This window comes from Lepidochelys kempii, chromosome 15, assembly GCF_965140265.1.
Source record: "Lepidochelys kempii isolate rLepKem1 chromosome 15, rLepKem1.hap2, whole genome shotgun sequence".
In the NCBI taxonomy this organism is placed as follows: domain Eukaryota; kingdom Metazoa; phylum Chordata; order Testudines; family Cheloniidae; genus Lepidochelys; species Lepidochelys kempii.
This window is the reverse complement of record NC_133270.1, coordinates 32,535,145-32,548,614: the sequence shown is the minus strand read 5'-3', so window position 1 is coordinate 32,548,614 and position 13,470 is coordinate 32,535,145. Positions and strand designations below refer to the sequence as shown.

General features: G+C 49.5%; 1 protein-coding gene across 2 annotated transcripts in view; it reads left to right on the top strand.

Annotated features, from left to right (window-relative positions):
- The window catches only part of TTC28 (tetratricopeptide repeat domain 28), a 510,505-nt gene that overhangs the window by 409,037 nt on the left and 87,998 nt on the right, over positions 1-13,470 (top strand). For both annotated transcript variants that reach the window (XM_073313673.1, XM_073313672.1), the window contains exon 7: positions 11,758-13,099. In XM_073313673.1, coding sequence (XP_073169774.1) covers positions 11,758-13,099 — 1,342 coding nt within the window. The remainder of the gene's footprint in view (positions 1-11,757; positions 13,100-13,470) is intronic.

Genomic DNA, 13,470 nt, shown 5'->3' with positions numbered 1-13,470 from the left:
CATGCCGCAGCCTGCCCCCCCCCCCAGCAGGGTCCTTGGCCACCTCCCCCAGCACCTGCAGCACCCCCGGACCACCACTCCTCCCAGAGCACCCGGGGGCCCCCGCCCAAGTTTTAGTTAGGGGTATATAGTAAAAGTCATGGACAGATCATGGGCCATGAATTTTTGTTTACTGCCCATGACCTGTCCATGACTTTTACTAAAAATACCCATGACTAAAACGTAGCCTTACTTATGAGAGCTCATTCTTGATGGTGAATGATCCCCCCGCACTCCACCAGCCTTGCAAACAAACTAGATCTTTGCGTGGTGTTGTTCTGGAGTGAAGGCAGGGCGAGGTCAGAGAAATGAGGAGAAACAGACAGCAGGGAGGAGAACTGTATAGCATGAATCTGATTCAGATCACAAGCCTGTGGGGCTTTTCAGAAGCCAGAGGAAACTCAGCCTGAATAAGAACCTTGTGGTTACCGTGCAGCAGTGACCTGGTCAGAGAAGACACAATGCTAGTCTATGCCCCACTGCAATGGTCCAGAAACCTGGCTGCTCCTCCAAGCAGTCTTCACTGAGAAAGTGTGAGCTTTTGGTAACAGAAGAGCTGCTCTGTCTGAGAACTGTAAACTGAGGCAAGAGTTTTCACACATGGGTGCCTGTAGCAAGGCGGCATGGCCTCCCTCCGACACCGATAGGGAGGCATGGCCACAACCTCCTGCAGTGCCTCTAGTTGGACTTTTCCAAACACCTGAAACTAAAATCAGTGTCCGGCTGGTGCTCAGCACTCCTTACAGTCTGGCCACTCTGGATTAGGAACTTGTCCTTAGTTATCCAGCTTTGCAAGTCTATTCTGAATCTTCAGTTTTTCATCTCAGTGCTACAAAGGCAGATGAGACGTTAGCTCACAGGCCTGACCTGCTGGAGTCCCGCGCAGTTTCTCAGACGTTGGTTCTGAAGCTGGGATGTTTTAGTCAGGAAACAGGAGCTGATCTGGGCTCTGGGGAGATGGAAGTTAAAGGAAGTGATGACTGCACATCCCATGGGGCCCCAAATGGTCCAGCATTCCCTGCACACGCACACATGCATGTGCTCTCTCTCTCTTTCCAAGGTTGTTATTGAGGGGTGCTCATGGATGCATTAGATCAGGAAAGGAGTTGGGGTGGGGGGACCTGAGAGGGGACAGTGCATTAATTATTTTTAAATTCCTTGACTCCTTTTATCTCACTGATGTAACTTCAAACATGTCAGACTCAGGAGGAATTCGCAGAACAACCAGCTCTCTCCTAATCTCATGTTGTTTATATTTGTCAGCCTTTCGTGTACAGATAAACTCTCTGTGATGTCTCACTCCATTCACAGAGGGAAATTGCAGCTTCCTTCATCAGCAGAGTGGGTGCTGAAGGCTGGGGAGCTGAGCAGTTTATATGGTCCACACAGTGGTGTATGAAATAGGAACATTGCAAAGGGGAGAGAGCAATTGATTGCAGCTGTCCAGTTCTGCCTGCTCTTCAAAGGCCTAATGGGCATCTCCTGCCATCTGTATGATTTGAGTAAGTTTCTTCCTGATGATGGCTTTGCTCCAGGAGCCCAGTAGTTAGGTGACAGGGGCCTCTTGGTCATACTGCTGCCGCACACCTTTCATTCCTGCACAGCTCACTACAACCCCACACCCATTTCTTTGCAGTTGCAAACCCCCATCATTTTGAACCTGATCTTTCCATCTGAAATGTGTCAGTAAAACATTATTTTCCCCAGTATGTGGTGGGGCCAGTAGCTGGCTTGACTCAAGGGGAGGGTAAGTTGCGGGAGAGCAGCTTGCAGTGGCTTTCTGACCAGCCATCATTTTTCTACAGCAGTGTTGGCCTCCCACGCACTTAGTTCAGAGCCTGTGGTGCCTGGAACACTCTCTTGGAGCTCCTCTATGCATGAATGGTTTCAGAGTAACAGCCATGTTAGTCTGTATTCGCAAAAAGAAAAGGAGTACTTGTGCTCAAATAAATTGGTTAGTCTCTAAGGTGCCACAAGTACTCCTTTTCTCTATGCATGAAGCGTTTCTCGAAGCTTGGACCTTTCATGGAGCTCTTCTCTCCGCTCTGGTATTTATGTACTAAAGCCCAAAGTTATGCTTCTGCTTCGTTGTTAGGCTGTAATGCTTTGGGGTCAATCCAGACCACTTAAGGCATTGTCACCTCCTGCCCTGAAACTCTGGGTACCATAAATACTATGCCTCTGTTGTTCACAGCCCTGATACCAACAGCTAACATACAAGCAGGCAGATCACTCATCCACTGCCCAGTTACTTTTCGTACAGTGACCCTAACACCCTCCCAGTCCCAAATGTCCCCAAAAACATCTGCCCTGTGACAACCTGGGAGGAGTGGTAGATACGCTGGAGGGGAGGGATAGGATACAGAAGGACCTAGACAAATTGGAGGATTGGGCCAAAAGAAATCTGATGAGGTTCAATAAGGATAAGTGCAGGGTCCTGCACTTAGGACGGAAGAACCCAATGCACAGCTACAGACTAGGGACCGAATGGCTAGGCAGCAGTTCTGCGGAAAAGGACCTAGGGGTGACAGTGGACGAGAAGCTGGATATGAGTCAGCAGTGTGCCCTTGTTGCCAAGAAGGCCAATGGCATTTTGGGATGTATAAGTAGGGGCATAGCGAGCAGATCGAGGGACGTGATCGTTCCCCTCTATTCGACATTGGTGAGGCCTCATCTGGAGTACTGTGTCCAGTTTTGGGCCCCACACTTCAAGAAGGATGTGGATAAATTGGAGAGAGTCCAGCGAAGGGCAACAAAAATGATTAGGGGTCTGGAACACATGAGTTATGAGGAGAGGCTGAGGGAGCTGGGATTGTTTAGCCTGCAGAAGAGAAGAATGAGGGGGGATTTGATAGCTGCTTTCAACTACCTGAAAGGGGGTTCCAAAGAGGATGGCTCTAGACTGTTCTCAATGGTAGCAGATGACAGAACGAGGAGTAATGGTCTCAAGTTGCAGTGGGGGAGGTTTAGATTGGATATTAGGAAAAACTTTTTCACTAAGAGGGTGGTGAAACAATGGAATGCGTTACCTAGGGAGGTGGTAGAATCTCCTTCCTTAGAGGTTTTTAAGGTCAGGCTTGACAAAGCCCTGGCTGGGATGATTTAACTGGGAATTGGTCCTGCTTTGAGCAGGGGGTTGGACTAGATGACCTTCAGGGGTCCCTTCCAACCCTGATATTCTATGATTCTATGAACCTGCTGGGGTACCCAGATTTGTGAGTTACTGTGTTACTGCACTCAGCCTCAGCAAATCAGAGTTTTGCTACCGCCGAGCTGTGTGACAACTTCCTGACACTCCAGCTTGTCTGCTTTGCGAGCAAAATCTTCAGGATTCTGCCAGTCCAAACCTTGCTTTAGAGGTAACAAACAGTTTCTGCATTCCCCAGAGATGTTTCCTTCAGTGCCCAACCCTCTCCTGGAATGCTGACGGATATTATTAAGTTCCTTGTTCCTTTCAAGAGACAATACACTGCAGCTCATTAATTTAACTTGACAAACACTTGTATTTCAGTCATAGCACTGATTTGGTTTATAGTAAAAATAAAACAAGTTCATTTAACAAAAAGACATAGAATTAAGTGATACCAAGTATAAGGAATAAAGATATAAAGGGTTACAAGCAAACAAAAGTAAAACTACACTTCTAAGACTAAAACTTAATTTCAGCAAGTTACAGTCTTTACCTAAGCAGGTTTCTCATCTACGCTCAGTTCCCAGAGACTTCAACCCCTTTGGTTGAAGGATCAAATGTTCTGTGACTGCAAGAGCTCTGGCCCCTAATCCCCTCAAGTGATGGATACTAAAATGGCTTCTGTTTCTGTGTATAATTCCCAAAGTTCATTGACCCTGTTACAAGAGGCAGGAAGGTTTCCTCTCGTTCTTCCCTTCCTGTGGGCTTCCCATCCTCCTGCTGATTCATATGTAAATGGGGCTTCCATTGATTTGATTCCATAATATTCAATTGACGTTGGAGACAGATAGATAGCTGCCATCCCTTCTGTCTGGGAGAAATCCTGTTTCTCCCTGTGTTTGGTCACAGACTCTAAAGCATAATATCAGTGAGTATCCATAATGCCTCATATAGTGTTAATAGACATTTCATAATGATACCTGTCACCAGGGTGTCACCGGTTTTCATAAAAGACCTTACTCAATATACTTCTATAATATGATAATAGTGTATGCAATCAGTTGATTCGGTTGCTTACCATTTGAGGTTCAGACCCCCTGCCTTGATAGCCCAGTAAATCTTTGAAATGTATTCTTTGAAGTGTATGCCCAGAGAAAGTTTTTCTCCTACTGGGGTGTGGACACCATGCTGTCTTCTCCCTTGTTTATTAGCTTGATAGCTTTGGTGCCTTATATGTAAATGTACCTTAATTGTCTCTGCCTGATGATCAGGCTGGTCAGAAAAGCAAATGTACATTCCTCTGTCTAAGGCAGACTGTGCGTACTCATTGCTTGCTAATCACATTTTAAGAACATAATTGCAGCACTTATTAAGAACCTTTTGTTACACCAAACAGTGATTTTCGGGATCAGCATTTGTATATGATTCCTTACATGACACCTTTGACGACACTTTTGACCTACAGATTATGAAAACAGTGTGTTAGGTATAGTGAGTTGCTGACACAGAGTACTGAACCACCAATGGGCCTCTGTCATCAAGGTGTTTATGGAGTAGTTCCATTGTTGTTGTGGTAGCACCCAAAGACGCCAGTCAGCGTTGGGCCTCCTTGTGCTGGGCACTGTACAGAGAGAGGTAGTGAGAGAGTCCCTGCTCCAGATTGCTCACAAGCTAAAAATACATCTAGCAACCCTGGGCAAGGGGAGCAGGACATGACATCCATGTGGAGTGATCCAGATGGCAGCAGGCTAGGGCCATGGCTGTATCCACTTGTTAGAAGAACTTAATTTTAGGGCATACTTGAGGTTGGAGTGTGGGAGAGCAGGAGTTTATTTATGAGGGGAACGGGGGGGGGGGGGGTTAAAGGGAGGAGGCAGACAAGTATGTTGGGTATGAGGAGTGAGATTGGGCAATTGAAGAGCTGCAGTGGTAGGAAAGGGGTGTGAGGAAGGGGACCAAATCACCAATGGCAACACAGCAAAGGAGCATAAAATGGCACAGTTTGGCCTCCTGTTCAGAACCAAAACGAGATCTGTTACTGAACTCTGCTGAGGCTGCAAGATCTCCATTGCTGAAGTGTGTCCCTCTTCCTTGGTCCATGCACACATTTGGTAGGGTGTGCACATCTGAGGCCCCCACCTTCTTTCCAAAGATCTGTGGTGCTGGGTCATGGAGTCCAGTTTCTTGTGAATGTTTTCATCTGTGTAATGTAAATGAAGCTGGAATTCTTATGTAATTCCCAGTTCGTCTGAGTGGGATCACATTCCACACCACGCCTCCCTCTGGCTGTCTGCTCTTCCTTTTACCTTCCTGAAAACTCCAGTCCAAGCCCCCTGGTGCTGCTAAACTGCTGGCCTTTGAAAACCCCAGAGAGACAGTGATGGGATGTGGCACCTATCCCCTTTCTGATGGCTCTTGCTCTGCTCCCGGAAATGTTGGTGCTGGGTTGTATTATTTCCAAGCCTGATGCCCTTAGGATTAATGAGGCATTTGTGCTGTGTGAAGAAGCGATTTACGAATGTGCTTTTGCATCCAACAAGTCTCACTGGTGAAATCATTAACACCCTGCAGAAGCCACTCCAGTCTGGGCAATGACTGGTGGTTACTCTTTCTGAGCAGGGTTTACGTTTGATAACTTAATGCTGTTGGTATAGTGCCTGATAATGAATGGCCTTGGGTGTCATGGGACACCGCAGTCAGGTAAGTTGCTGGTGTACTGTGCATAGGTGGCAATCTGAGAGTATGTGGTGTTGCTGGGGAAGGGCGGTGTGGGCTGTTTGGGTACAAGTGGGTCCAGGCTGTCAGTGGGTGAGTATTCAGGGTTTTGTAATGTTTGTGTGGGTAGGTGTATCCAATTGTCTTGCAGTTTTGGGGTGTCTTGGACATGTGGGGTGAATACGCAGGTGTGCATGTGTAGGCAGAAAACTGCCGAAAGAGTCACATCTGTCTCCTGAACACTCTAGTGAGTGTTCCTAGGAAATTCTGCACTGAGTCATTGTGTGTGAATGTCTCTGGCTATTACTCTTCCAGAACAGCCAGGACTACTGAGCGTTGCCAAGGGAGCCTGCAGCTGACCTTAATCCCACAGAAAGGAGAGCTTGTTGCTTTTTGCAGCTTTGGGGCAGATGTGGATAGCTGCAATTCCCTTGTGATTGGTTCTGTTTCTTCCTTCTCCTCTCTTGATGGCCATGATGTTGTGTGTAAATCCAGGCACAGGAGGGATTTTGCCTAGATGGATAAGTGTGAATTTGTGTTGACCTGGAGAAGGTGTCCATGGGAATGTTACCTCCCCGTAGAATGAGCTTGTTTCCCCTTGAGTCTGCAGTGTTCAGAGCCACTTGTTACTCATGACTGTGTCCCCCAGGAAGCTGGGAGTGTTTTCATGGCCTCTTCCAGTGACACTGAGTTTTGTCCTGGGTTTTGAAAATCCCTGCACTCGGGGCCCCTCTGGGAGCTGGTGGGGGGCTATGCCAGTGGCAATGTCCACAGGCTGGCTGAAGACATGCACCCCAAGGAGCTCCCCCACCAGGCCTGTCGCATGTTGAGAGTGTGCCCTCAAGTGAGCGCCCCTCCCCCCCATGCAAGTCCTTGACCAAGGGTTTCCTCCCCTGCATATCCCAGCAAGTCTTCAGGATGTCATCATTTCTTGGCTGAGGGCATTGGAGGAATAAGCATCTTTCCCTCTCTCCTTCATGAGGCCAACACCCAACCACCTTCTCCACCTGACCCAGGACAGAGGTTCTGTTTTTTATTTCAAAATCTAGTTACCCTAACTCATAACCCCCACTGAAAGCATCTCAAATAATGTGTCTCAGTGCATTAGTACAACCTCCGCCCCACCCATACCCTTTGCACACACAGCTCCCATTGCCTTCCGTGTCGCTATTATATGAAGGATTTCCCCATCTGATGGTTGCTACCTTGGAGGAGATGGGTGGGGTTCTCTGTGACTATACTGCCTATGACGGGAGTGGTTACATGTCTTGCACCTCAGAGGACTCTGTCCATGCAGTAGGAACAGGTTAGGAAATGTTTACTGGTCCTTTTATTTTGGAAACCAAATCTTTCTCAGTTGTGGTTTTCAGTGAGCCATGTGTTTTTAGCTTTTCCATACATGGGGCCTGCTGCATTATGTCACTTTGGGATGGGCTTGGGTCTCACGCTGATGTCATGGAAGCTCTGCTGAGCCAAGGCACATGGAAAAGCTGGCTGAAAGGAAAAAAAGTGATTAACAAACTCGACAGAAAAGTGTCTGCCCGTCTTTGCTGCCAGCAGAGGCTCTCTGTATTCCCAACCTGGCCACCCCTTATTCTTCCCGTGCAGATCTCCCAATTCATTTCTCTCACTATAGCTCCTAAGGACAATGTGATATCTTTACAATGATTGTTCTTTCACAATATTAACTCTTAATTAATGTGGTGTCCCGGTCAAATTCCACCTTGGTAGTTACACTGTCTCCAGTACCTAACTGTCCCTTTCTGATACATGATTCTTCTTTCCTTCCTGTGATATCCTTCTGTGTGCAGTTAAGTAGCTGCCTTCTTACACCCCAGAGGTAGCTACATTTCAGTGGTAGGTTTAGTGATACTTATGTCTTCATTGCTTGCCTCTCAGTGTGGTTATGAAGGTGTTAGCTGGTATTTGTAAAAGCTTCCCAGCTCCCAGATGGAGGAGGGCAAGATAGTGTCTTTAAAAGTATATGAGGCTCAGATCTAAATCTGTTTTATAAAGTCTCAAGTTATCATGAATCCCGAGATGACTTCCCACCTCAATGCTTTGGCTGTGAGAATGGAGACTCTGAGGCTTGGGGGTGTAATGAGGGAGAGCTCTAGAGCCTTGGTTTCAGATCCCACTTAGGGCACATATGAAACAGGAGAGACCCATCCTAGTGTCACGTGATGTTTGTCTGGTCTGCTGTCCCAAGACTGGCATAGCAGGAAACTACAGGTTAGGACTGAAGGGCAGGAGCCCTAGGAAGGAATAATAGGCAGTGCTAGAGGGAAAAGCTGAGGTGCAGTGGTACAGTTGTGGGTCCCAGGAATGGAACAGTAAGGGGTATGATAGGTCAGGATTGGGGGGCATTGGTACAATTGTGGGGGGAGCTTGCATGGGACTTGGCCACTCAGGCTAGTCCCATCAGTCCCTCAATTTCATAAACTTTAAATTTGTTCACACAGTGCAAAAAAAGAGAATTGTCAGCAGCAGCCCAGGCCTCGTTATTTAAATCCTATTTCACTCTGCCCATGTCTTGTAAACTGCCTTATCCTGAAGCCTCATGTTGGTAGGAAAATCAGTAGAATTTATAGAACAACTTGCTTTGATAGAAATATGGTTAATCTGGCCAGAGTACATATTGGGACTTGCGGTTTTCAATCCAATATGAATTTAAAAAATGAATCTGTTAAACTCCAAATTGCCTCAGGAAAGCAAATTTCAGCTATCACATTCCAGCCCTGCTTGTAAAGCCATCTGTCTTCACATTTGTGTTTGTAAGGACAAAACAAGAGCTGGATCGAACACGCTGCCTAATTGTAGCTCCCAGTGTCTACTGGACCTGTGGAAGCCCATCCCTCTCTCATCCTCTCACTGCATCCTCTCTTCTTCCACCCTCAAGATGCTTGTTGTCATATGTTCTGGAGTCAACACATTACTTCTCTTTGGGGCGCGGTGCTGACGGTTGCCGCCTATTTGCATTTGTCCTCCTGGCCCAGATATCGTGTTGTGCAGCGCCCTCTTCAGCAGCAGGTGCTGGGGCCGCAGGCCTGTTCGTGAATGTCTGCAAAGGGCCCAGAGCTCCTGAAAAGAAAGTGCAGAGTCTCATTAGTCCCATTAATGCAGAGTGCACCAGTTATTGGAAGGAGACTCAAACCTGAGACTCAAACTCTTACTTATCCTGCAGGCATAGGACAGACCCATGGAGACTGAGCATATGGCCTTCCACTGCCTCTCAGGTGTGATTGTCAGTCGCATCTCCACACTTGCTCCTGGGGATGGCTGTGCTATGTAGGGCACACTTCCTTGGCACTTCAAAGTTCTTATATTCAGATTTATTGTTAAATCGTTTCTGTGTAATTCTCAAAATGTTTGGGGCATCAGTTGAAAAGCTGATAGCCTTTTGTAGGAACAAACCAGCACTGGCCCCTGGTTTGGGGGAATGGACCGTACAGGACTTGCCAGGGTTAACTCCTGTGTCTGTCTGAACCTCCCAATCCACATCTGAAAACTTAGCAACATCCCCTTGGGTGAGCGTTTTAGGAACTCAGGGACAAGATGCTGGGGTATAGATGTAGGCAGGCCCATCAGAGCTGATGCAGGGAATGTGTCCCCCTCCCCACCAAGACCCCCGCTGTCTCCGTCCTAAATGCTCAACTGAACTGGCATTTCACAGTGATTTGTGTTTTAAATCAGAGCTAATTCCAGGCAGCCTCTCTGGGTTTAGTGCCCTGGAACTGTCTCATGCAGAGCCAGAGCGGCAACTGGCAGGTGGGTTTCTGCTCCTTAGGATAATGGCTAGTGTGATAGCCTGAGGAAGCTCTCTGTGCTTTTGGGGTTCTCTGCTGCTTCCAAGCTGTCCCTGCTGGCCAGACTCCCTCCCTGTAGCATGGCCTCACTGCTTCTCTGGTGCTTCATCCAGCACTGTGATTGCTTTATTGAGCCACCTCAGTTATTTCTGCTGCTTCTCCGGAGCACAATAAATCCAGCCCTGGGCACTGAGCGCCCAGGCAGCTCAGAGAGTTTCTGGGAAGGCTGCTTTACCAGGCCCAACATCTGATGACTTTGAGCCTGGAACTCACCTAAGACAATGTTGAGATATTCAGGGTACTTGAGCCACCACTCAAGCTCCAGCAGAAAGCCTGTTTTCTCCCCTGCTCTAGTCACACGCATCCTTTGGAAGAGCCCTATGGAGAGAGCGGAGACCGCCTTCTAGGGGATGAGGCATCCAGCGGTGAGGGCCTCATGGCAGTGCTTTTGCCTTTGAGTTTTCCTTCTAGTTTTGTTTAAAAGGTTAGGAATGGAGCATCCAGGGCTCTGGTTTATTGATTTCCCAGCACCTTCATGTGCTGTCCATTTTCTAGAGGATCCTGTAGCTCCCTGAGCTCTTAGTGGAGGGTTTGCCAGCCGTTCTTTGCCCCGGAGCACAGAATTCTTTGCACGTGCCCAGGATTCGAGTCCTGCCATCTCTTCTCCACTTTTTGGCTGCAAAAATCCTTTGTCCTTCTGCGCTAGTTGTTGCAGGCTCCAGATTGTAGCCTGTGTGGTGCTGTTTGCTGAATAGACGCATGATTTGCAGTCACAGACAAACCTTTGCTGGGGTCCATGGCATGCTGCCTCTGGGCCTCCTCACCCCCACCTGGGCCCTCTGCCCCTTACCCCTGCCCCCTCAGTCCTGATCCCAGCTGCTGGCTCTGTGCCTTTGTCCCGTAGCACCCTGCTGTCCCACAATCTGCTGCAATGTCCCCAGCCACTCACTGTTTGTGGGCACCGTGATGGTCTTATTCTGGCTGAAGTCTCTGCGACCAAGCTGGGAGTCCTGGGGGCTGCTCCCAACTCTGCCATGGACTTGCTAGATCCCTTTGGACAGGTCCCTTTTAGAGGTACTGAGCACCCAGCTGCCAGTGACTCCCATCTCTGCTGATCAGGCCTTTCTCTGTGCCATAGAGTGAGGGCTGAGTGAGGTGCCTCTCCACTGTGGCTCCATACACTGGTCTGGTAGGATCCTAGCACTGAAACACCCTTAAATGCTTGAATACTGGGACTAGAAGGGGAAAGAGCATCTGTAGCTAAAGAACCCTATGAAATGCGCCTGAAAAATGTGGGTGTTTCCCATGCTGTGGGGCTGCAGGGCTGGGCCTGGTGCTGTGGGGAAGGGTTGCTGGGTGAGGCTTGGGGCTATTTCCAGTATCAGGTGGAAGGGATGGGGTTGTGGGGCTGGGGGCCGTGCCCAGTCCTGTGGGGGAGGGTCAGTGTGTGGGGCTGGGGGCCGTGCCCAGTGCTGTGGGGGAGGGTTGCAGTGTGAGGCTGAGGGTGGTGCTGTGGGGCTGGGAGCAGTGCTGTGGGGAAGGATGCTTTGTGGGGCTGGGGGTGGTGTGTGAGGTTGGGGGTGGTGCTATGGGGGTTGTGGGCGGTGCTGTGGGGGTTGGGGTGGTGTGTGAGGTTGGGGTCGGTGGTGTGTGGGGCTGGGGGCAGTGCGGTGGGGGAGGGGCAGTGTGTGGGGCAGTGCTGTGAGGAATGGTCAGTGTGTCGGTGGGGGGTGGCGCTGTGGGGGAGGGTTGCTGGGGGTGGCGCTGTGCGGAAGGGTCTGTGTGAGAAGCTGAGGGCGGTGCTATGGGGGAGGGGCAGTGCTGGGGGGGAAGGGCGGCGCTGGGGGGCTGGGGGAGAGTGCCGGTGTGGGAGCCAGAGGCAGCACTGTGCAGCAGGGGGTGGTGTTATGGGGCTGGGGGTGGTGTGTGGGAAAGGTTGTCGTGAGGCTGTAGGGGAGGGGCGGTGTGGGGGGCAGAGGCAACGCTGTGGGGGAGGGTCAGTGTCTGGTGCTGGGGGAGGCACTGTGGGGTTTTATCTATTTAATTTCTGTTTCTGTTATTTCTCAGGGATCATTCACCAGATGAAAGGCGACTATGACTCTGCCCTGAAACTCCACAAGACTCACCTCTCCATCGCTCAGGAGCTGAATGACTATGGCGCGCAGGGCAGGGCCTACGGCAACATGGGCAATGCGTACAATGCCCTGGGCATGTATGACCACGCTGTGAAATATCACCGGCAGGAGCTGCAGATTTCTATGGAAGTGAATGATCGGGCCTCGCAGGCATCCACCCATGGGAACTTAGCAGTGGCATATCAGGCCTTAGGCGCCCACGACCGAGCCCTGCAGCACTACCAAAACCACCTCAACATCGCCCGGGAGCTGCGGGACATACAGAGCGAGGCCCGGGCCCTCAGCAACCTGGGCAACTTCCATTGCTCGCGAGGAGAGTACGCACAGGCAGCCCCTTACTATGAGCAATACCTGCGCCTGTCCCCTGAGCTGCAGGACATGGAGGGGGAGGGGAAAGTTTGCCACAACCTTGGCTATGCCCATTACTGCCTTGGGAACTATGAGGAGGCTGTAAAGTACTACGAGCAGGATCTCGCCTTAGCAAAGGATCTACACGACAAGCTGAGCCAAGCCAAGGCCTACTGCAACCTGGGCCTGGCGTTCAAGGCCTTAATGGACTTCAGCAAAGCTGAGGAGTGCCAGAAGTATCTGCTGTCTCTGGCCCAGTCTCTGAACAATTCCCAAGCCAAATTCCGGGCTCTTGGGAATCTGGGAGATATTTTTGTATGTAAAAAAGATGTAAATGGTGCAATAAAATTCTATGAGCAGCAGCTGAGCTTAGCCCACCATGTCAAAGACAGGAGATTGGAGGCCAGTGCCTATGCAGCCTTGGGTTCTGCATACAAGATGATACAGAAATATGACAAGGCCTTGGGGTACCATACACAGCAACTGGAGGTTTACCAGGAACTAGGGGATATGCCGGGTGAATGCAGAGCTCATGGCCACCTTGCTGCAGTGTACATGTCCCTTGGGAAGTATACCATGGCATTCAAGTGTTATGAAGAACAGCTGGAACTTGGACAGAAGCTGAAGGACCCCAGTATAGAGGCCCAAGTCTATGGTAACATGGGCATCACCAAGATGAACATGAATGTCATGGAGGAAGCTATTGGCTACTTTGAGCAGCAACTGGCCATGCTACAGCAGCTGAGTGGAAACGAAGCTGTGCTGGACAGAGGCCGGGCATACGGAAACCTGGGGGATTGTTATGAGGCTCTAGGAGATTATGAAGAAGCCATAAAGTATTATGAACAGTACTTATCTGTAGCTCAGAGTTTAAGTCGCATGCAAGACCAGGCGAAGGCCTATCGGGGCCTGGGAAATGGACACAGGTAACAAATGCCAAAGGCTGGAGTATTGCATGGCTTTAGTATTGAGAACTGTCTTGAAAGAGAATGAGTGAAAATACCTGAATGATCATAGAATCATAGATTAATCATAGAATATCAGGGTTGGAAGGGACCTCAGGAGATCATCTAGTCCAACCCCCTGCTTAAAGCAGAACCAATGCCCAATTTTTGCCCCAGATCCCTAAATGGCCCCCTCAAGGATTGAACTCACAAACCCTGGGTTTAGCAGACCAATGCTCAAACCACTGAGCTATCCCACCCCCCCGATGATTATACCATCGCTACTCACGTGATTCAGTGGTGAGCAGTGTCACAGCGAGTATATGGGTGCATATGCTCGCAACAGGGAACCA